This window comes from Heptranchias perlo, chromosome 23 (genome assembly GCF_035084215.1).
Source record: "Heptranchias perlo isolate sHepPer1 chromosome 23, sHepPer1.hap1, whole genome shotgun sequence".
Classification (NCBI taxonomy): Eukaryota; Metazoa; Chordata; class Chondrichthyes; order Hexanchiformes; family Hexanchidae; genus Heptranchias; species Heptranchias perlo.
The window spans coordinates 34,817,900-34,842,365 of NC_090347.1; the positions used below are offsets into that span (position 1 = coordinate 34,817,900).

The 24,466-nt window shown below is 39.3% G+C and overlaps 1 protein-coding gene across 1 annotated transcript; it reads right to left on the reverse strand.

Annotated features, from left to right (window-relative positions):
* Positions 1-1,075: 1,075 nt before the first annotated feature.
* LOC137341245 (myosin-1B-like) lies at positions 1,076-23,061 on the reverse strand. The gene is made up of 40 exons (XM_068004331.1): positions 23,014-23,061; positions 21,765-21,980; positions 21,514-21,657; positions 20,594-20,750; positions 20,413-20,440; positions 20,164-20,272; positions 19,963-20,055; positions 19,725-19,788; positions 19,518-19,616; positions 19,027-19,130; positions 18,534-18,672; positions 16,934-17,052; positions 16,683-16,832; positions 16,422-16,592; positions 16,034-16,334; positions 15,859-15,929; positions 15,581-15,668; positions 15,324-15,441; positions 15,090-15,213; positions 14,654-14,790; positions 14,263-14,518; positions 13,928-14,170; positions 13,637-13,813; positions 13,395-13,540; positions 12,903-12,993; positions 12,409-12,798; positions 12,172-12,298; positions 11,958-12,076; positions 11,471-11,667; positions 11,198-11,381; positions 7,195-7,360; positions 6,833-6,957; positions 5,573-5,881; positions 5,116-5,319; positions 4,074-4,199; positions 3,770-3,940; positions 3,511-3,615; positions 3,298-3,393; positions 1,377-1,511; positions 1,076-1,203 (listed from the first exon to the last, which is right to left on the reverse strand). Exons 2-40 carry the CDS (start codon positions 21,966-21,968, stop codon positions 1,189-1,191), a joined length of 5,802 nt encoding a protein of 1,933 aa, XP_067860432.1. The 5' UTR covers positions 21,969-21,980; positions 23,014-23,061; the 3' UTR covers positions 1,076-1,188.
* Between the last annotated feature and the right edge of the window lie 1,405 nt (positions 23,062-24,466).

Here is a 24,466-nt window from a genome sequence, read left to right on the forward strand (position 1 = left end):
GGCTGACTGGCCTATAGTTACCTGGTTTATTACTCTCCCGTTTTTTTGAACAAGGGTGTAACATTTGCAATCCTCCAGTGCTCTGGCACCACTCCCATATCCAAGGAGGATTGAAAGATTGTCGCCAAAACCTCTGCTTTTTCCACCCTTACTTCCCTCAGCAACTGGGTTGTATCCCATCTGGACTGGATAACTTTTCTAGTTTGAACACTGCCAACCATTTTAGTATCTCCTCTTTATCTATTTTTATCCTATCTAATTTCTCTAGCTTCTCTTCCTTTACTGTAACATTGGCAGCATCCCCGATTTTGGTGAAGACAGATGCAAAGTACTTATTAAGTACCTCAGCCATGCCCTCTGCCTCCACAAGATGATTTCCTTTTAGGTCCTTAATCGGCCCCAACTTTCCTTCAACTAATCTTTTACTCTTTATATGTTTATAAAATACGTTAGGGTTCCCTTTTATATTACCGACTAATCTTTTCTCATACATTCTCTTTGCCCCTTTTATTTCTTTTTTCAGTTCTCGTCTGCACTTTCTGTATTCTGCTTGATCCTCTACCATATCATTAACCTGATATTTATCATGAACCTCCTTTTTCTGTTTCATTTTAGTCTCAATTTCTTTAATCATCCAGGGAGCTCTAGCTTTGTCTATCCTTCCTTTTCCATTCATAAGAATTTGTCTATTCTGTACCTGAACGAGCTCCTCCTTGAAGGCCTCCCATTGCTCATATACTGTTTAACCTGCCAATCTTTGCTTCCAATCCACTTGGGCCAGATCCCTTTTCAACTCACTGAAATTAGCCCACCTACAGTTGAGTATTTTCTCATTTGATTTTTCCTTTCCTTTTCCATATTGTCAAGACTGGACAGCTGTTGAGTGGATTTTTTTAGGGGTGATTGTTTGGGCTCCCTTTGTTACCAAACAACATAAATTTGTTGGATTTGAAACTAATTGTAAGCTTGCAGATGACACCAAAATGGAGAGATCATTGGGAAGGTTTTTCTGTGCATCACTTTTGTTCCTAACATTATTGTTGAATAATCTAACAAACATAAGATGACAAAGAAACATTTTTCAGAGTTGCACTTTTATTTCTATGGGCACCACTACATTTAGAAAATTATGTTACAAAGAAATGCACATTTTGTGGATTTCTTCTTTGGACCATTTCAAGTTGTCATCTACTCTTCAGCAGCCTAGTTGATAAAAAGAAAGTGCAAATGGTTAAATAAATATAATGAAAAGACTGCTTTTAAAATATAATTTATGTTTTAACAACAGAAATCTTAACCAATAATTTTAGTTATTGTCAATGTTTCTTCAGCTGTATTATTTATTCAGTTTTTAAAATCAGTTGCATGTACTGTACCTTGCCAATTATGTCACGGCTTTTAGATCTAATTTTGGTGACTTGGGACTCTGCAATGTCAGCGCGTTCCTCAGCTTCCTCCAGTTCATGCTGTACTTTCCTGAACTTTGTCAGATGAACATTAGCCTGCTCCTCCTAAAGACAATACAGAATAAGAAATGATCAGATTGTAGGCTAAACTGTTGACCAGAGGAGAATGTGAACTGTCATTAGAATAGTAAAAGTGCGAATTGTTCACAAAGTTTTTGACTTTAGCCAAAATCCATTAAGTGTTTGGAGGGGTAACTATCAGTTGTAATACAGTCATCCACACATTTTCAGGGTTATAGTTTAACTATTCACAAGATGCATCAGTTTTGTATTCTTTGTGAGAAAAGACTGGATAGTGGATTGTTCTTTTGCCTCTGGGACCCGAGTTCGAACCTAGCCGAGATTGGATAAAGGTCTCTGCTCACTGATAGGGCATTGGGTGGTGCAGTGTGTTTAAATATTATCCTTTACATTTGGGACTTCAGCTTACGTTCAGTTGGAGAAGGACAGCATATTCACTTTCTGAGCTGCCTGAACCCTAATTGTTTGTTAAGGCCCCTTATTAGCATATGCATTTGGCATTGGCTAATTTGCAATTATTATATGTCTGTTTTTGGGACAGACATTTTTCAGGTGTCCTTTTGTGCAGGACGTTGGTCCCTGAAAATGGGCTACATTGCACCCATTTAATGAGGTCTAATTTCTACACCAAATTGTCTACACGCTAATTGGGTGACAACATATATTCCTTTACGAAATGAGAGAGGAAATAGGTGAGATTTCATAAATATCTTCACAAGTTCCATAAAAAGTGTATTTGGAGTTTGGTTGATAAAAAATACAATCCTGATATTCAAAGGAGTGAGACATGAATGTGGAAATTATAATCTAACATCTATACTGGGAAAATTGCTTGAGGACATCACACAGGATGCTACCAGTGTTGCCCTGAAGAACAATAGGTCAGACCTCGCTAGTTGCTAGAATTCTTTGAAAATGTCGTGGATGAAGACTACCCAGTGGATATAATTTATTTTAATTTTCAGAAGGGATTTCAGGTACCATGTTTGAGTCTTTTAAAACAACCAATTCCCATGGAAAATAACCAATTCACTAGCTGGATTGAAAATTTGCTTGGCAGTAGGAAATAAAAGATGAAAATAAACAGAAGAGCTCTGTCAATTATGATCGGATTTCTGCAGGCTATATTCTAGGACCCCTTCTGGTCACAATATTCTTAAATAATGATAACAAGCTTTGTAATCAGATGACATATATAAGACAGATTAAAAGCATTCACAAAGATCTGGACAAATTAGTTACAATGTGGAATGGCACATGGATTTTAATATAAAAAGGGTATAAAATGGAATGTGAAGAATTTCGATGTGATTAATAATAATTCACTGAAATCTTCTGCTCAATTTAACGTTATTAAAAAACACTAATAAAATCCTACGGTATGTCTCAAACCACTTGAGTATAATGAAGTTATTCTGATCTTATATAAATGGCGAATCCATAATTATAACAGTATGTGAAATTTTTGGGCACCTTGTTTCCAGAGAATATTGAAGCATTTGAGAGTTCAGTTAAGATTCTGAATCTTAGTTCTGGGTTCTGAGCCTAAGTTATGAGTAGAAGCTTACAAAGCTGAGCATGTTCTTATTGAACAGATAGATAGATCTGTGAAAGGGGATGGCCTGATTAACTAAATGACCTTCTATATTTTCTATGTAAACAAATCGATGATGTTCCTGACTTTCTGCAGGTTCCATGAGCATTTGATATCCTTTATACTGGAGAAAAATCTCAAATATTTAAAATTTAAATTTTAGTTATATAAAATATTTTTAAAGAATAAATGCAACTACAGTCCTTAGTTACTTACAGACTCCTCAGATTGTCTCTTGTAGGCCTTAACCTTCATCTGCAGCTTGTCAACTAAGTCCTGCAGTCTCAGAACATTTTTTCTGTCTTCCTCTGACTATAAATAATGCAAAAGAGGCAACGTATATATTGACATTTTATAAAAATAATGATTACTACTAGTTCCCACAATGGTGTGTCACTCCAAATAATGAGCTTATAAACTGTACAATACCTGATAGGACAGTTCCTTGACTCTTCTTTCATATTTGCGAACACCTTTGGTGGCATCAATGCCTCGCTTCTGCTCAGCTTCCAGTTCATTTTCCAGCTCACGCACCTAAACCAGTCACCAAATAGTATTTATTGTTTTACATCCATGCAAGTTACATATTGCTTTTTAAATTATGATGATTCTAATTTTTTTGCTAACGTCTCAACCTATTCACAAGCTTTAGCATGCAGCGGACGATTAACACAATCTTGTCACTTACCCTTGACTCCAGTTTCTGGAGCTGTTTCTTTCCTCCTTTCATTGCCAGCTGCTCAGCCTCATCCAGGCGGTGCTGCAGGTCCTTCACTGTCTGCTCGAGGTTCTTCTTCATTCGTTCAAGGTGAGCACTGGTATCCTGCTCCTTCTTCAGCTCTTCAGCCATCATGGCAGCCTTGTAACAATGAGATAATTGGGCAAATCATTATTCAAGCTCAAACTTGAAATGAAACCAACAAAGTAATTGAAGTGAGACATTCAGTAATTGTAAAAATATGAATAAATAGTAAAGATAACTTCTGACTTACATCTGTGATAGCCTTCTTTGCTTTATCTTCAGCATTTCTTGATTCCTGAATAGTTTCTTCCATTTCAGATTGGAGATGATTCAGGTCAGAATCCAGTTTCTTCTTTGTGTTGATGAGACTTGTGTTCTGCAGGAAAAGTCAATTTGTAAGAACTTGTTTTGTAGGATGTGTAAACTGTAAAAAAAAGACTGCGGCCTTAATATTAAACCCCTCCCTCCAGGGTGGGCAGGAGATGATTGGGTGGGGGGTTAAAAAGTAAAATACGGGGAATGTGACCCCAACCCGCCATGCACGTGCCCGCTGCCTTTTTTATGGCAGCGGATATCGGGGCATCCGAGTATCCTGCCGTGGAGAGGCGGGACACTTAATTAACATATTTAAATCAGGTTCCGACAGTGCAATTGGGAGCCCGATTTAAAATTTAATGTTGCTGCATGGGTTTCCCAGCGGTCGGGAAACTCGGCAGTGAAAGGGAGGCAGGAGCTGCCGGCTCTGCAAGTTAAGTGCCTCTTTCAGCTCTCCTTGTGGCCCAGTATGAGCAGGAGTGCTCCCTCTGGTCCCTCAATGAAGCCTTTAACCTCCCCCAGCTCTGATCACCAGCCTCCCCCCAGCTCTCCTGATCGCAGGCCTCTTCCCCCAGCCCGGATTGCTGACTTTCCCCCAGCCCCAATTGCAGACCTCTCACTCTTCCTGATCACAGGCCTCTCCCCCCTCCCGATCGCAGGCCTATCCTCCCCTCTCGATTGCGGGCCTCTCCGACCTCCCGATTGCCGGGGACCGTCCCCAAGTGTCCCCCGCCAGATGCAGCCTCCTGCCGCTGGTGTGCACTTCCACCCGCCGGCCAGGCAGTCTATTTGCCTGGCTGCCGGACGAGAAACGGAGCTAAAAAATGTTAATGAGGTCCTGCCGTTATGTTTGGCAGGACCTCCGCCTCCCCAGCCTTGCCAGGTTCTTTGGTTGTTTTCAGCCTCGCCCACCCCTTCCCCGTAAATATAGCCTGTACGTCTATTTGATTCATATTGACATTTGTGTGTGGACAAACCTGAGAGTGCAGCAGCTGTACCCTCTCAGTGACATCAGTGAGCTCCTGTTCAGCGATCTTGCGAACTCTATCTGTCTGCTCCAGTGCTGCTCTTATTTCTTCAATCTCAGCCTGCTGCAGACCACTTCTGCGCTCAACCATGGCCAATTGCTCCTTCAAGTCTTCCTGGCTTCTGCAAGCATCATCCAGCTTTAACTGAGTATCCTATTTAGATGTAGAAATGTTGTGTAAGCAGATATCATAGTAATATTCATATCATATTAGCATAAATTAAAAAAATAAGCTTTTTTTAGTGAAATCTTATATAGCTTGAATAATATAAAACTGTTGACTTTTCTATTAAGTTAAGTCACAGGAAAATGCCATTACATTTACATAAGTGGCAGATGATTGCACAATATTTAAAGCTAGTTTAAAATTAACTGTAAATTAGTAATAAATGCATTATTATACAGACCTTTAATTGACCTTGCAGGTTTCTGAGATGTTTCTGAGCTTCTGAAGCCTGACGGTTGGCATGTCCCAACTGAATCTCCATTTCATTTAGATCGCCCTCCATTTTCTTTTTGATTCTTAAAGCATCATTTCTGCTCCTGACTTCAGACTCCAAGGCATTTTGCATTGTCTCTACAATTCTCTGGTGGTTCCTCTTCAGCTGTTCAATCTCCTCATCTTTCTCTGCAATTTTCCTGTCTACTTCAGATTTTACTTGGTTCAGTTCTAGCTGGATACGGAGGATCTTGCTCTCTTCATGTTCCAGAGAGGCCTACAAAGGGCATCACACAATTTTTTGAATATTTCACACAGTAAAGTTATAAAAGTTGCACTACCTATGATACTAGTGTGCATTGAACTCATCTATCTTTCTAGACTATATCATTATGACATTACTTGATGAGCAATCACCTAAGTAATGACTCCAAAAATTCTTATATTCTGCGCACAATGGTTGCAGTGATTATCCTCCTGAATGCCATCCAAAAATGGGCAGAACCAAGGCAAGTAATAGAGGAAAAGGGGTTGTGGAGCTCTCCTGCTGAGTCCCACCTCTGTGTATATATATAGAAATACGTAGAAGTTGCTACATGGAAACAGACTATTCGGCCCAACCAGTCCATGTTGAAAAACAGCCACTGAAATTTTCCTCCACCCCTGCCTTGGGGACATTTCCCACCCATTGTCTGCTTTGTCACGTGTAAATGACAGAGAGAGGGTAAGGCTCAGGTTTTCATGAGATTTCCCTCCACTTCCGTCTCCCAGGGAGAATTTTCTTATGTTCTTATAACCATCTATCTCTGCCACTTCAGGGTTGCAATCTAATGTTAGCATCCTAATGTGAATATTCAAGAAAAAAAGAGTTGTAACTTTTGAGTTTTAAAAGCTTATCATTTTGCATTGCCAAAATAGTAATCCATTTACCCGGCTCAAAGTTATGCTAACCAGTCATAAATGACAATGTATAAATCCAGTGGCCTGTTATTCCAAGGTAAAGCAAACTATGTTTTGGAAAGATCATCCATAAATTACTCTCAATGGATGCCGTTGAGACCATTTAGTGTGTTCATTTTGAACTGATGCCTTTTAGGTCTTTCAAACAATTTTTAAAGATGTCCAATGCACTAAACTATTCTTGCAACTGTATTACTCCATTTGACAAATACTATTGTTCTAAATTACAATTTCTAATGTGTACTGTTAAAATAATAATTATTTTTACCTCTGCCTCCTCCAGAGCCGACTGAATTTCACTCTTCTCCTGCTCAGCTGTCTTCTTTGCCTTTTCTAGCTCATGGAGGACCTTGCTGCTTTCACCCAGATGCTCAGTCAGATCCGAGATCTCCTCTATTTTATGAAAAAAATTGCAAATTATACCTATTTTGTCGTGGTAAAACAATGATAACAAAAGAAATATAAGGGTGCAATTATACTACTGATGTGAAACTGATTCCTGGAGAGCACAAAGCGCAATGGGCAGGAAATGAATTTTACTAGGGGTTGTAACTCCAAGGTAAACATATATCAATTTAGTAATAACAACATTTTAAAATATTTAAATGACAAGAAAGGGTTAAGACTTACGCTGCAGATTCTTGTTCTCTCGTTTAAGAGTTTCAAGGTGCTCCAGAGACTCCTCATATGCATTCTTCATCTTGAAGACTTCAGTACTCAGACTGCGGGATTCCTTCTGAGCTGCTTCCAGTTCAGCCTGGTTTTCCTCAAATTTCTGTTTCCAATCTGCCAGAACCTTTATTGTACAATTGCAAAAGTTACAAATGAAATATAAGGATGCAGTTATACCTCAATACCAATGTGAGACTTCAACTTCAAGACTGGAATTACACTTCAGGCTGTAACTCACACTTTGCCTGTCAAGACAGCACTTCATGCATGCATGTTTAAGTACATGCACAAAGGTATGCTTCCCAATGACCATATTCTGTTAAGACATCATTATAATCTTATATTAAAAAAGTTCAGTACTAAATTTTGAAGTGCCCAGGAGATCCAATGCAATCTGAGTATATTTTAAACTTGTTTTCACTCAAAGGAACAAGAACAGGAGATGACTAGCAATCTTAAATCGACAAGTCTAAAGGCATTGTGTCTTAATGCATGGAGCATTCGCAATAAGGTAGATGAATTAACAGCGCAGATAGATATTAACGGTTATGATATAGTTGCGATTACGGAGACATGGATGCAGGGTGGCCAAGGATGGGAACTGAACATCCAGGGGTATTCAATATTTAGGAAGGACAGGCAAAAAGGGAAAGGAGGTGGGGTAGCATTGTTAGTAAAGGAGGAAATCAATGCAATAATGAGGAAGGATACTGGCTCGGAAAATCACGACGTGGAATCTGTATGGATGGAGCTAAGAAACACCAAAGGGCAGAAAAAGTTGGTGGGGTTGTCTATAGGCCCCCAAATAGTAGTGGAGATGTAGGGGAGTGCATTAAACAGGAAATTAGTGATGCATGCAAGAAGAGTACAACTATAATCATGGGTGACTTTAATCTACATATAGATTGGTCAAACCAAATTAGCAATAATATTGTGGGGGAGGAATTCCTGGAGTGTGTACGAGATGGTTTTCTGGACCAATATGTTGAGGAAACAACTAGAGAACAGGTGATCCTCGTCTGGGTATTGTGCAATGAGAAAGGAATAATTAACAATCTTGTTGTGCGGGGTCCCTTAGGGAAGAGCGACCATAACATGATAGAATTCCTCATTAAGATGGAGAGTGAAATAGTTGAATCCGAAACCAGGGTCCTGAATCTAAATAAAGGAAATTGCGAGAGTATGAGGTGCGAGTTGGTTATGATAGATGGAGGAACTTTACTAAAAGGGATGACGGTAGATAGGCAATGGCTAATATTTAAAGAACGTGTGCAGGAATTACAACAATTATTCATTCCTGTCTGGCGCAAAAATAAAACAGGAAAGGTGGCTCAACCGTGGCTTACAAAAGAAATTAGGGATAGCATTAGATCCAAAGAGGAGACATATAAAATTGCCAGAAAAAGCAGCAAGCCTGAGGATTGGGAGCAGTTCAGAATTCAGCAAAGGAGAACAAAGAGATTGATTAAGAGGGGAAAAATAGAGTATGAGAGTAAACTAGCAAGGAACATAAAAACTGAGTGGAAAAGCTTCTATAAATATGTCAAGAGAAAAAGATTAGTGAAGACAAATGTAGGTCCCTTACAGTCAGAAATGGGGGAAATTATAATGGGGAACAAAGAAATGGCAGAACAATTAAACACATACTTTGGTTCTGTCTTCACAAAGGAGGATGCAAATAACCTCCCAGAAATGTTAGGGAACCAAGGGTCTAGTGAGAAGGAGGAACTGAAGGAAACCAGTATTAGTAAAAAAATAGTGCTAGAGAAATTAATGGGACTAAAGGCTGACAAATCCCTAGGGCCTGATATTCTATATCCCAGAGTACTAAAGGAAGTGGCCCTGGAAATAGTAGATGCATTGGTGATCATCTTCCAAAATTCTATAGGCTCTGGAACGGTTCCTACAGATTGGAAGGTGGCAAATGTGACCCCACAATTTAAAAAAGGAGGGAGAGAAAAAACAGGGAATTACAGACCAGTTTGCCTAACATCAGTAGTGGGGAAAATGCTGGAGTCTATTATGAAAGATGTGATAACAGAACACTTGGATTGGACAAAGTCAGCATGGGTTTATGAAAGGGAAATCATGCTTAACAAATCTACTGGAGTTTTTTGAGGATGTAACTAGTAGAATAGAGAAGGGAGAACCAGTGGATGTGGTGTATTTGGATTTTCAGAAGGCTTTTGATAAGGTCCCACACAAGAGATTAGTGTGCAAAATTAAAGCACATGGGATTGGGGGGAATATACTGGCATGGATTGAGAATTGGTTGACAGACAGAAACAGAGAGTAGGAATAAACGGGTTGTTTTCCGGGTGGCAGGCAGTGACTAGTGGGGTACCACAGGGATCAGTGCTTGGGCCCCAGCTATTCGCAATATATATCAATGATTTGGATGGGGGAACTAGATGTAACATTTCCAAGTTTGCAGATGACACAAAGCTGGGGTGGAATGTGAGCTGTGAGGAGGATGCAAAGAGTCTCCAATGTGATTTAGACAAGTTGGGTGAGTGGGCGAGAACATGGCAGATGCAGTATAATGTGGATAAATGTGAGGTTATCCACTTTAGTTATAAAAATAGAAAGGCAGATTATTATCTGAATGGTGATAGATTGGGAGGTGCAACAAGACCTTGGTGTCCTTGTACACCAGTCGCTGAAATAAAGCATTCAGGTGCAGCAAGCAGTTAGGAAGGCGAATGGTATGTTGGCCTTCATTGCAAGAGGATTTGAGTGCAGGAGCAGGGATGTCTTACTGCCGTTATACAGGGCCTTGGTGAGGCTGCATCTGGAGTATTGTGTGCAGTTTTGGTCTCCTTATCTGGGGAAGGATGTCCTTGCCATGGATGGAGTGCAATGAAGGTTTACCAGACTGATAAGAGATTGGGTCGACTAGGCCTATATTCACTAGAGTTTTGATGTGGAGATGCCGGTGATGGACTGGGGTTGACAATTGTAAACAATTTTACAACACCAAGTTATAGTCCAGCAATTTTATTTTAAATTCACAAGCTTTCGGAGGCTTCCCCCTTCCCCCTTCACATCGTTCACCTGACGAAGGGGGAAGCCTCCGAAAGCTTGTGAATTTAAAATAAAATTGCTGGACTATAACTTGGTGTTGTAAAATTGTTTACAATTCACTAGAGTTTAGAAGAATGAGAGGTGATCTCATCGAAATATATAAAATTCTAATAGGACTAGACAGACTAGATGCAGGGAGGATGTTCCTGATGGCTGGGGAGTCCAGAACCAGGGGTCACAGTCTCAGGATACAGGGTATGCCATTTAGAACCAAGATGAGGAGAAATTTCTTCACTTAGAGGGTGGTGAACCTGTGGAGTTCTCTACCACAAAAGACAGTGGAGGCCAAGTCATTAGATGTATTCAAGAAGGAGATAGATATATTTCTTAATGCTAAAGGGATCAAGGGATATGGGGAAAAAGCGGGAGCAGGGTACTAAGTTAGACGATCAGCCATGATAATTTTGAATGGCGGAGCAGGCCCGAAGGGCCGAATGGCCTACTCTTGCTCCTATTTTCTATGTTTCTATGAGTAAGCTATTCAGCCCCTTGAGCTTATTCCACCATTTTGTTAGATCATGGCTGATCTGTACCTCAACTCCATTTACCTGAGTTTTCTCCATATTCCTTGATACCTTTACATAACAAAAATCTACTGATCTCAGCCTTGAAAATTTCAATTGATCCAGCATCCTTTTGGGGAGAGAGAATTGCACTTCACCCATTGTGAAATGTAAATGTTATTAGATAGGTTCCTGGAGGGGCGCCATACACTTAGCATTGGTCCGCTCAAGAATCAGATCCAATCCGAACAGAGTTATATTGCCACTCTTGTGTCTATCCACAGCTAAAATAGTTTAATATCAGTATGAAATTGGAATTATAACTGTCTTTAGAATGACAGAGAAAGGAAGACAATGAGACAATATACTCTTACCTTGTCAAAGTTCCTCTGTTTCTTGTCAAGAGCTGCTGCTGCTGAATTGGCCCTCTCCACATCGATCATAAGATCCTCTACTTCACCCTGCAACCTCTGTTTTGTCTTTTCCAATGAAGCACATTTTGAGTTCACAGCTTCAATGTGCTCTTCTGCATCCTGCAAACGCTGAGCAAGTTTTTTCCTGAAAAATATACAACCAAAGATGCTGTAATAACATCATCTCACAGAACATGTTGTATGAAGCCAAATTCTCATTTTATTACAACATACTTGGCCTCCTCCAGTTCCTCTGTGCGCTGGATTGCATCAGTTTCATATTTTGTTCTCCACTGAGCGACTTCACTGTTGGCCTTGGACATGCCACGCTGGAGCTCAGCCTTTGCCTCCTGTTCCTCTTCATATTGTTCACGGATCAAATCACAGTCATGGCGGGCAGATTGCAGAGCATGTGCCAAGGCACTCTTAGCCTGAAATAATTACCAAGTTGGATGTTGAAATAATAGTTAATAGATCTGTGATTATCAGTGCATTACTGAACTTTGATACTTTGCTTATGGTCATGATGAATAGAAATATCTTCACTTCCAAAGGTAGCATCTTAAGTCCATTACTAGACTACCATGTCACAAAATGTCATATTTTATAATGTTGCAATTTGGGGAAAATAAATTCTCAAACACATGGAAATTATTTTACAGTATTGTCAAGGCTTTCTTCTAAAACTAATATGGACGATTTACTGAAATTATTCCGGCACCTTTGTTTCTTCCTCCAGCTGCCTCTTGAGCTCCTCGATCTGTTGAGTAAACCCTTGTTTTCCTCTTGTCAGCTGAGATACCAAGGCTTCCTTCTCCTCTACCTGGCGATTCAGTTCACCTGCAAATCAGAAGAGGTTGCAAGCAAAAAAAATAGAAAATAACATAGTGTTTTCTAGACATTGAACAAGAAATAGTTATGGGACTGATCAATACCGTTCTCAGTTCCAAGACGTGCTTTATGCGTTGATAAATCGTTGATCAAACGTTGATGCTCATCGTGTTTGGTCTTCAGTTCGCTGACCTGGTCCTCAAGAGTCCGGGCCACCTTCTCCAGGTTTGCCTAAAAATAAAACGCCCAATTTTCAAAAAATGTAAAACCAAACGGACAACAATTATTAATGAAAGATAATTATATGAAGGAGTAGGGTTTAGCAACATTCAGAACCACACCTTGGCTTTCGATACAGATTCCATGTTGCTAGCAAGGTCATCAACTTCCATCTTCAGCTCACTCTTTTCCTTCTCGAGCTTCTGTTTCACACGTTGCAGATTGTCAATTTGTTCCCCAAGTTCTGCAACGCTATCGGCCTGCTTCTTACGAAGAGCAGCGGCCGTGGCTTCATGCTGCAGGGTAGATTCTTCCAGATCGCGGCGCATTTTCTGAAACTCTGCTTCGCGTTTTTTGTTCATTTCAATCTGTGCTGCAGTTGCACCGCCAGCTTCTTCCAGTCGCTCACTGATCTCTTCAAGTTCCCGAGAAAGATCAGCTCTCTGTTTCTCAGTTTTAGCACGAGAGGCACGTTCAGCTTCAATTTCTTCTTCAAGCTCTTCAATACGAGCCTTAAAATAAATTTGCGTTGATTATAATCTTAAAGAAGTAACCCCAGTTCATGCATGTAACTCTCAGAGGTAGCATCGATAATTTCACTGGGCCCATAAATCACCTGTAATTCTTTAATCTTTTTCTGTAGTTGGGAAGCCAAAGCCTGCTCATCTTCAACTTTGCTTTGAAGTTGGCTGATTTCAAATTCCTTCCTTTAATCATAAGTGAACAAGTAAGTTAAACACTCAATTAACGAATTTCTGTATTATTAATGAACTCACACAAGAAATCTGTTTATTTTCATTGCCATGTTGAGGCAATAAATCATGTGATTACGAGAGGATATTTAAAATGCAATCTTAATTCCTGAGTTAACACCATATTAATGTCTACGAGGAGTACTTTTGCATAAACAATTACACTAGTCTAGGTACACTAGTTCAATCACAGAAGTTCAACAAGATCACACGCTCAAGTTAATGAAAATCCTCTGACTGAAGAGTCAATGTCTGCAATACCAAGTTCTATATGCTAATCAACAGAACAGGTGGGTTAAGAATTCAAACAAGGGGATGTGAACAAAGGATTACTTTCTTAAACAATAAATACTGACTTTTTTAGCTTCTCATCCAATTGCTGCTTATCATTCTCCAAATCCATTGTGGTTTCTTGGGACAATTTCAAGTCGCCTTCAAGCTTCCTCTTGGAGCGTTCCAGATCCATGCGAAGTTTCTTCTCCTGTTCAAGCGAACCTTCGAGCTTTTAAGGAATAAAAAAATCTTTTATCAGAATTTGCTTCAAACAATGACTGCATCCTTAAACCCATTTGACCCAGTTGTGTTTAAGAACAATTACATCATCAACTTGTTGTTCCAGCTTAGTCTTTGATTTGGTTAGAGTGTTGACTTTGTCTTCCTCAGCCTGGAGGTCATCCAAAGTCTGTTGATGGGCCTCTTGGAGGGCTTTCTTTTCCTTTGTTATTTTAGCGATGTTTTCATCGAGACTAGCCATCTCTTCAGTGAGGTTTTTAACCTATGTTCAGCAAAAACAAAACATATAGAAGAATTTCATAAAGTGTAATCAACAGGCATGAAAATCCTTTCGTGAGTTTTATATCTATTATACATAAAAATCATCTATTCATACCTTGTTCTCAGTGGCATGTTTTTCTTTTTCAACTTTGGCTAATGTGAGCTCCAAGTCATCAATATCTTTCTTCAGTTCTGAACATTCATCCTCCAGTTTTCTCTTCTTAGCTGTGAGTTCAGCGTTCATCTCCTCTTCATCTTCCAATCTTTCATTAATTTCCTTCACTTTAGCCTCCAGTTGAATCTTATTTTTAATCAGTCCCTCACACCTTTCTTCCGCATCTGCTAGAGTTTCACCTTCCTGCAAAAAAATGATACAATGAATTACACCAGGCTGTGGTTTTTAGAAGTTATAAACAGAATTTGCTTTATTAAGACTGTGAACGTTGATACCGATTGGACTTGGAGTTGGAGATCATTCTTTTCCTGTGAAAGAGACACCATTTTCTCTTCTAATTCCTTCCTTCGTGCTTCAGATTTGGTAAGTGCCTCCTTAGTTTTCTCAAACTCTTCTTTCATATTCGCCATTTCCTTTTCAGTTTCAGCACTCTTCAGAAGAGGTTTGATCTTGAAAAACAATTGCATCCATGGCCAATGTTTGACGTTTGTGAATGAACGGATGTTGTACTGTAGAATGTACAGTGCTTCCCTAAAGGAAACAGACAGGGAACACAGTTCATAACAATCCTTCTATAGCTTTTTTGTAAGAGTAAAATGATATATTATATAAAATATTTTTTACTGGCAAAAATATTTTTGGGTGTTTATATGTGATGATATTTACCTCCTTTCCATCATTCTCTTAAATTCAACCCTCATTAGGAATCCACGGCAAACAGCCTGGGTGCGGGTAACGAGTTGTGCCAACTTTTCATCTCTCATCTCTTCAAGTGCACCCAAGAGCCCAGCCTTGAAAAACACCTTAAATAAATGAAAACCAGTTTTTAGTTTTTATTTTCAATGTGCTGAGTAAGTTTGATCTCGGCACTGGATTGGTTTTCCCAATGTACAATGGAGACTGGCAAATAATTTTGCCTGCCATTTGCACTTTTTGCCATTGTGCTGTCCCTATCTTAAATAGTTGTGTGTGCGTGGGGGGGTTGGGGAGGGAGGGATGATTCTCAAATTAAATTCAAAACTGTGCTTCTCTTAGGTGCCATTGTTCATTTTCATCAGCCTATTATTTCACACTGATAAAGTTACGTTTTAAGTATATTTACCTTGGTGTGTCCAAATTTATATTGGGTGTGATCTACATCAATGGATCCCAACAGTTTCTCGGAGGCCTTCTTGCTATCAATGAATTGACCTTCAGGAATGGCACTTGCATTAAGAATCCTGTATCTGTTGTATTAAAGATTTAAATGTATTAGGTTTTTTCCCCTCTTTCAACCACATATACTCAAAATTTTGATAGGACAGAAAACTGAAGTGTAGAGTTTGAGATTCATCACCTTTGCTTGAAGTCACCATAGATGATTCTGCTTGGGAATCCCTTTCTGCAGATTCTGATACCTTCCAGCACACCATTGCACCTCAGCTGGTGTATGACAAGGTGGTTTTCCATAATACCTGATGGACGCAACATAAACATTAAAATACAACACACCACATAATTTCTTTCATGACCTATTATGTTAAAAACGGAGGACTACATCCGTTATTGATTTTACTTGTGAATTGTATTGTATAGAAATGGAATCACACTTGCCTGGTGTCTTTGTCTCATTGGGGATTAAACAACGCACAAAATGTGGATGCGTAGTTCTCAGGTTAGACATCAGCTTGCCTAAGTTTTCCTGTGAGGTGAACAAGAATATAATATTGATTTCCAGTTTCTTCCCATGGTATTTGTAACAATAATACAAGACTGTTCTACCTATTAATCATATTTGACACACTTTAATCAATGTTTTGCTAGCCCACTCATATTTATTAAACCTTAGTTCACCACAGATTGATAAATGTTAATATAAGAGAAAATCATACCCTGAACAGCGCAGATACTGTCTGGAAGGAAGAGCCCTTCTTTTTGCCAGCTTTCTTGCCACTGCTTTCAGCTACAAAGAAGCAACACAATTGTTTGTTCTAAACTGATTAGGAAAGGGAAGACTGCAATGTTAACAAAAAGGAATATTAACATTTGAGTGTAGTAGAGTTTTACCTTCAGCGGATGCAGCATAGAGATGACCCAAAAGTTTTACTGATGATTTCTGGAACAGTCCAATCACAGATTCATTCAGGGGGTCCTTGTTCTTTTCCAGCCAGCCAGTAATGGAATAGTCCACAGTGGCTGCATAATGGACCAGTGAGAAGTGAGCTTCAGGTCTTCCTTTGACCGGCTTGGGTTTCTGGAAGTTGTTTGACTTACCAAGATGCTGGTCATGCAGTTTATTCTTGAAAGAAGTGTCTGAGGCCTTGGGGAACATGCACTCCTCTTCCAGGATTGAGAAGATACCCATGGGCTGTGGTAACCATACATATATTAATATCAAGACATTCTTGCAATTGATAAAGTGATACACATTTAAAAATTGCATTGCATCACCTACCTTTTCGATTAGTTCAATGCAAGCAGCCAGATCCATACCAAAGTCAATGAATTCCCAATCAATTCCTTCCTTTTTGTACTCCTCTTGTTCCAGAACAAACATGTGGTGGTTGAAGAACTGCTGCAGTTTCTCATTAGTGAAGTTGATACACAACTGTTCTAAGCTGTTGTACTGAATGAACAGAGTAATTTAAATGTGATGAAATTTTCAAACTGACATTTTAATTTATTTTGTTGCTAAGTTTGTGTTGCTAATTCTTACATCAAAAATTTCGAACCCAGCAATATCCAGCACACCAATGAAAAACTGTCTGGCCTGTTTTGTGTCCAATTGCTGATTGATGCGGATAACCATCCACAAGAACATTTTCTCAAAAATTGATTTGGCAAGGGCACCAACTGAGTTGTGGACCTGAAAGAATACAATATACACTTTAGCCAAAAGCAGCAGCCTAAATTAAATTATTTAAATGTTTACACATAAAATTTTACTAAAATTCTTGGAAACTGTACCTGCTGGACAGTCTGACCTTTGGTCACAAATTCATTGCCAACCTTTACTCGTGGATAGCATAAACACTTTAGCAAATCTGCAGAGTTGAGGCCGGTTAGGTAAGCTACCTTGTCGCCATCTAACAAAAAATAAAGGTGAATTGAGTATATTTGTGTATAGTATCTCATTTTGTTTTTGGAATACTGTTGTGCAATAAATATTGAAAAATAAGGTTTTCTTTCATTTAATTAAGGTGCTTTACATATATGTTAACCTTTAGATGAACAACCACACATTTTAATACATTATTCAGGAAAGTTTTGCTGTGCAGATGTCAGCGTGGCCAAAACAGAGTTTTGTTGCTGCATCAAATAGTGAACATTACTGTGTTACATTTTGTTTTATTTGACTTTAGGTGGACAGGTTAAAATATACTGGACTTGCATTTAAACGATACCTTATCATGTCCTCAGGACGTCACAAACACGTTGCAACCAAAGGGTTACTTTTGAAACACAGCCACAACCTGTGGAATTCTCTACCATAGAAGGCAATGGAGGCCAAGGCATTGAATAAATTTAAAACAGAAATAGACAGTTTCCTAGAAGTAAAGGGAATTAGGGTTTACAGGGAGCGGGCAGGAAATTGGACATGAATTTAGATTTGAGGTTAGGATTATATCAGCCATGATCTTATTAAATGGTGGAGCAGGCTCGAAGGGCCGATTGGCCTACTCCTGCTCCTATTTCTTATGTTCTTATGTTCTTATGTATTCAAGGAGATAGATATATTTCTTAACACTAAAGGGATCAAGGAACATGGGGAAAAAGCGGGAACAGGGTACTGAGTTAGACGATCAGCCATGATCATTTTGAATGATGGAGCAGGCCCAAAGGGCTGAATGGCCTACTCTTGCTCCTATTTTCTATGTTTCTATAGTTATGTTTCTTATTTTTCAGGGTAAATGTGATTTAAAAATTGGTTTCAGTTAGGTGTACCTTGAAAAGGATTCCTTCTGTCATTTGTCAGGTGTCAGCCAAATTATGAGTTGCCCTGATTCATCCATATTTTCCAAAGGAGCCTGGTGGTTCATTTTCTTGATGCCAAAGTATTTATGCAGAAATCAATTAGGTCAATGGCTGTAGAGAACAGCTAACAATGTTGGGAGAAAACCAAAGCCATAGTAACCAGATTTCATGTAACATCTCTCTCTCTCTCTGTAATATATGTTGGTTTGAAATCGTTGGGTAGGAATACCAAAGAGAAGTCTCAAAGCCTTCAGCTTGCAATAACAGCTGATTTGCTGGCCAAAAGTGCTCAGCATATCCTGATGAGATAACTGGTTAAAGGGACAGTGGTCTCTATCTCTGCATCTAATTGGTCTAAGAGACCACAATATGCCACAAGCATACAAACACTAGACTAATACAGGAGATGCAGGCAATGCCTTCCAGATTTATTAAAAATTCCATAAATAATGTAGTTCCAAAATATTACAATACAACTTCAATGCTGCTTAGATTGTAAATTGAAATAAACTATGCATTTGATTAAAATATTAGTTTGAATATATAAATGTTAGTAAATACTGAAGGGAAGTGGGATATATGAAATTGTTACCTTCTGTGCCATCGGGCTCAGCCTGCTCCTCACGCTGCTTTTGCTTGAATTTCATATTACCAAAGTGCATTACTGCACCAGTCAGTTTGTAGATGCCCCATTTCTCCTCAATGACAAAGCCCAGGATGTCGATAGCAGTCTTTAAATCCAAACAATAAAGTTAGAATTCAACATATACACAAATATACTGAAACAGAATTATCTACTTCGTTGTGGAAACGTTTAAAATTTACTATAAAATGTCTTTATGCCGGGTTTTCTACCTCAAAAATTTCTAATTTTTTATTTCCTTACTGACAGCGCGGATGAACACTGGTAGTATCACATTTCATAATTATTATCCTTATAAATTTATGTTCTCTATCATCTTCGTTCTAGAGGTATGGGTTTTACAGCAAAATGGATTTTGGTGCTGGTTACTTAAATATGTACATGCCTAACGATGCACGAGGCGGGATAAAAAAAAATACAAAGATGTATAACTGATACTCACATCAGTCGCTACCAGTTCTTCCGTATCGTCAATACTCTTGACAGTAATCTCACCCTGGCTGATGAATTGATAATCATAGGGATTGGTGGTAATGAGACAAGCCTCTGAAGAAAACAAAATAAATGTTTTGTAGAAAGACTTGTGACGAACCCAATATTAGTCAGGTTTCCTCTCTTCCATTTAGCCAACTTATCAATTTCAGTTTTAATTGAACATTGTCATTCAAAATAAGATACCACTGAAAGCATTATAGATAGGAGATACATTAATAAAATGCAAATCAGATAAAGTTGAAAGAAAAGTATGAAAATCGCATCGTATAAAATTATAATAGGTGACGCTAGGATTTCATTTCTATACATCTAGTTATAGGCTGAGATAAAGGTACATTGCAAACATTAACTTATCATAATTTGTTAGAACTAATCGTCCACTTGTTAGCAGAGAACAAAAAAATGAGTGTAACAACATTCCAAAACTTCCGACCTTACCAACAATTTCTGGTTTGTGGTTGGTCATCATCTGGTAGAAAATGTGGTAACTCCTTTCAGCTTTTAGCTGGAATGTTACTCTGGATTTTTCCAGTAGATCTGTAGAGACATGTGCACATACAGATGTAGATTTACTGAAGAACCAGGCTACATGACAACAAATTGATTTACGGCTGATATTTGCAAATCAAGTTCAACGGCACTTACATGTTTCAATATCGGCTGAAGCCAGTTTCCCGGTGGTACCGAAGTGAATTCTGATAAATTTACCCTTGAAATTTAAAGGTTATTCAAGTCAGAGATTTGAAACACGATTTCACAACACGCGCAGAATTCCACTTGTGTTATCGAAAACATATTGACTGTTACACTGGATTGTTAATCAATATCGTGCACACTATGGGCTATGATATATGCAACTGTAGGAAATCTTCAAGGAACTTACAAAGCGAGATGAGTTGTCATTTCTCACTGTCTTGGCATTACCAAAGGCTTCCAGCAACGGGTTAGCCTGGATGATTTGATCCTCCAGGGTTCCCTGCAAAAATACTTTTGATTACCGCGAGTAATTAAAGCGAAGAAATTAATTATAACTAAACACAAGAGGTTGCCATATTTTATTGTATCAGTTTTGTCTTGCCTGTACCTTCCCAGCTGATTGAGTCTCCTTCTTCTTATCACTTGCAGCTGCAACCGATGCAAAGTACTGGATGACACGTTTCGTGTTCACAGTCTTTCCGGCACCGGATTCTCCGCTGGATGGGATTGGAGTCGAAAATGAATAAATCAGCTGTTTACCGCGCGAACAAAGTGATTTAAAAAGACCGGAGTCAATTACAATTGTACCAGATAACTACCAAGCTCTACAGGACTATATTAAACCAGCAACACTTACGTGATCAAGATAGACTGGTTTTCACGATCTGTGAATAAGACGAACACAAGTTCAACGCTCAGAGTTCAGATAACAGAGAGAACGATGCATAAATTCGTTCCATGATTCTGGGTTCATCGAGAATCCAAAGTAATTCAGCGCTGAATTAGCAACAGTAAAAAAAAAATCAAAACCTACATACCCGTTTGCATGGCCTGATAAGCGTTGTCAGAGATGGAGAAGATGTGGGGAGGAGCCTCCTGACGCTTCTTGCCTCTGTAACCAGAGACTACCTCGGGATTGTACACTGGCAACCACTTGTAGGGGTTCACAGTGACACAGAACAACCCAGAGTAGGTCTAAAGTCAGAGAAAATGGATTTTATAATTAAGAACCTTTAATGTATGCATTAATCGTTTACATTTTGCAAAGGGTTAGCAGAAACAGAGAGATCCGGGAGTCTATGCACACAAATCTTTGAAGGTGTCAGGACAAGTTGAGGAGGCTGTTAAAAAAGCATACGGGATCCTTGGCTTTATAAACAGCACGGAAGTTATGCTAAACCTTTATAAATCACTCCTTAGGCCTCAGGTGGAGTATAGTTTACAAATCTGGGCACCACTCTTTAAGACGGTTGTCAGGGCCTTAGAGAGGGTGCAGAAGAGATTTACTAGAATGGTACCGGGGATGAGGGACTTCAGTTACGTGGAGAGACTAGAGAAACTGGGATTGTTCTCCTTAGAGCAGAGAATGTTAAGAGGAGATTTAATAGAGGCATTCAAAATTGAAAAGGGTTTTGATAAAGTAAATAAAGAGAAACTGTTTCCAGTGGCAGAAGGGTTGGTAACCAGAGGGCACAGATTTAAGGTAATTGGCAATAGAACCAGAAGGGAGATGAGGAGATTTTTTTTGACACAGAGTTGTTAGAATCTGGAACACACTGCCTGAAAGGGCGGTGGAAGCAGATTCAGTGGTAACTTTCAAAAGGGAATTGGATATATACTTAAAATGGAAACATTTGCAGGTCTATGGGTAAAGAGCAGGAACTAATTAGATAGCTCTTTCAAAGAATGGCCTCTTTCTGTGCTGTATGAGTCTATGATCTGAAGCTATTGTACTTACATAGATCATCCAGGCTGCATAACGCTCTTTGAGGTTATACAGCACAGATGCTTCATTCAGGTGGGTCATCATGACCATGTCCTCGACTTTATCGAATTTTGGAGGATTCATTGGGAAGACTTGATCATCTTTAACAGTTACGGTCTGAAAAATAATCAACAGATCTAACATGTTATTTAAAGAAATGTGGCTTTCTTGAAGGCAACAAGGCTTTTTAGAATAATTTATTTCTTTTTCAATTTTCAACTGACCTTCTTGTCTAATAATGTCTCCACGGTGGCTTTACCACCCTCCTTGCTCTTGAGTGTACCTTTAACGTACAATTCTTTATCGTCGTGTACATAGCAGGCAGTTTTCGCATCGAATGGAAGGTTCTGAGCTTCCAGCCTTTCCTTATCAGTCTTACGCAAAAACGGCGCCGCCGCTCCAAACACTGCCATTTCCGAATCCCCCATGGCTTCGTTTTACTGTTGAAACACGTGCAAAATTATAAACTGTACAATCCAATCCAAACCAAAAAGATCAACAGGCGCTAAACTGTCCCACCAAAATTAAAACTTCCTGATATAAATGCGTTGCCCCTTTCCCCTCCCTCTCTCCCCCATTCCCATAATTCAGTGATAGGTGCACTCTCTAGTTTGAATTGTCACACAGACCAGGACGGTCTCAGATTGGCGACCTGCTCTGAGCTGAGTTATCCCTTGTGGTGTGAAAGCACGGCCATAATCTGACTCTCAGCACTTTATCCTGGAGTTCCTGCACCTGACGGCCGCTTTCCAATACGCAGTCAATTTGATGTTTCAAGGATCGCTCGGGTAATGGTGTGACAAATCTATCAAGTCTGTAAAATACATTTGTTCAATCTGATGCATTTTATACATTAGTCAAACCTTGCATCCTTTCTAATGCTAAAACTAGCTAAAATCTAAGGAATCTTACAACACCAGGTTATAGTCCAACTGTTTTATTTGAAAATCACAAGCTTAAGGAGAAAGCCTCCGAAAGCTTGTGATTTTCAAATAAAACAGTTGGACTATAACCTGGTGTTGTAAGATTCCTTACATTTGTCCACCCCAGTCCATCACCGGCATCTCCACATCATAGTTAAAATCTGTTAGAGTTCTATCTGTACACATCCTTCCCTTTCTCCTCCCTGGAATACATAACTTTCTTACTCAATGTGCTCCACCGGAAAGCTTTTTGTGATTGTAAATTGTCATATGATAGTTATTTTTCTCCCACCAGCCGCCTGCATTGCAGCAACGAACGGAGTCCAGCAGGTGAATCCTCCCCTTTCCCCACCGATTTGTTTACTTCTATTAACATTTAATAAGTGCCTGCTATATATTTGCAAACATGCATATCAATGCATTGTTCAAAAACATTTGTGTGAGTAACCCAAATTGGTTTTAAATGTCAACTGTACTGAAGTGGAGGCGTCACTCCCCTGGACAATTCTAAAAATAATAGTTCCAACCTTGTGGTATTGTGGGCGCGTACCTTGCTTATCTTCACACCAAAAGAAAAACGGCTTCCGCAGCAGCTGCACTGGAAAATCAATATAAGTAAAACATTAGCCTGATATTATTTTTTTTTAAAATCATTATTCCTAAAACAAGCTGCATTTTTCAACTTGCTGGTATAAGTTACTATCTTTGCATCAGAAAGAACTACAATCCACACTAGCATCACGTCAAACGTTTCAGCGCTTCGCAAATGTTAAGATCCGTGAATAATGCATTAACAACATGACTATTAAAAGTTCAAAATACTGGCAACAGCATATTTGCTAATGAGAAAAGCAGCAGCATCCCTGGAGCACGTACAGTGGAGCCGAGAGAGTGACTGATTGGCGACGTTCCCTCGTGCATCTTTATAGATAACTTTTTGCTGTCACAGCAAAACGAACCACTATATTTGGTATACAAAAGACTGACCACCAGACCTGCTTACCCCATCAACTCTCGCTTTCTCATCTGAAGTTATTTTTAAGGATGCAACGTCAGTCAGTCCCTATGGGAAAAAATGTATTCGCGTACCTCCAGCTAGAAACGTCTGAAAAACTCTAATGTAAGATTGTTTTTAATCAAGTATAAATATTTAATTAAGAACCTTTCAGTTCGTTTTCATGATTTATTAGTAAAGCGTGAGCCCTTTAACTTGGGTGTTATATTTTAAGCGGTTTTTAAGGTGACTTGTTAATAATAATTGGTGCACGAGTTAAGAAATAGAAACAGAAAATGCTGGAAAATCTCAGCAAGTGAGGCAGCATCTGTGGAGAAAGAAACAGAGTTAATGTTTCAGGTCGAAGACCTTTCGTCAGAACTGGAAGATGTTAAAAAGTTAAAGTTTTTAAGCAAGTACAGAGCCAGAGAAAGGGGGGAGGGGAGGAAGGAACAAAAGGGAGGGTCTGTGATAGGGTGGAGGGCACCAGTGATTAAATGACAAAAGGGATGATGGTGGTAATAGGACAGGTTAAGAAACAAAAGATCGGTCTAGAGTAGCTGTGAATGGCAATAGCAGAACCATTACCAGCACCTGCTTTCTGAAAAAATGGGAGCAGTGGTTATGATCTGAAGTTATTGAAATCAGCGTTGAGTCTGGAAGGTTGTAAAGTGCCTCATCGAAAGATGAGGTGCTGTTCCTCGAACTTACGTTGAGCTTCATTGGAACAGTGTAAGAGTCCGAGGACAGAGAGGTCAGAGTGGGAGTGGGAAGGGGAATTAAAATGGCAAGCAACCGGCAGGTCAGGGTCACATTTGCGGACAGAGCGGAGGTGTTCAGCAACACGATCACCCAGCCTGCGTTTGGTCTCCTCAATGTATAGGAGACCGCTTTATGTGCAGCGGATACAGTATACTAAATTGAAAGAAGTACAAGTAAACCGTTGTTTCACCTGGATGGAGTGTTTGGGGCCCTGGATGGTGAGAAGGGAGGAAGTGAAGGGGCAGGT

What these genes read in the sequence shown, in the direction of transcription:
- LOC137341245 (XM_068004331.1), bottom strand. Translation starts at nt 21,968, where the DNA reads ATGGGGGATTCGGAAATGGCAGTGTTTGGAGCGGCGGCGCCGTTTTTG. An exon ending in AACAGAGGAACTTTGACAAG is followed by an intron (nt 7,361 to 11,197) that starts GTAAGAGTATAT and finishes TGTACAATAAAG; the next exon opens with GTTCTGGCAGATTGGAAACA. An exon ending in CAAAGAAGGCTATCACAGAT is followed by an intron (nt 3,941 to 4,073) that starts GTAAGTCAGAAG and finishes CATTGTTACAAG; the next exon opens with GCTGCCATGATGGCTGAAGA.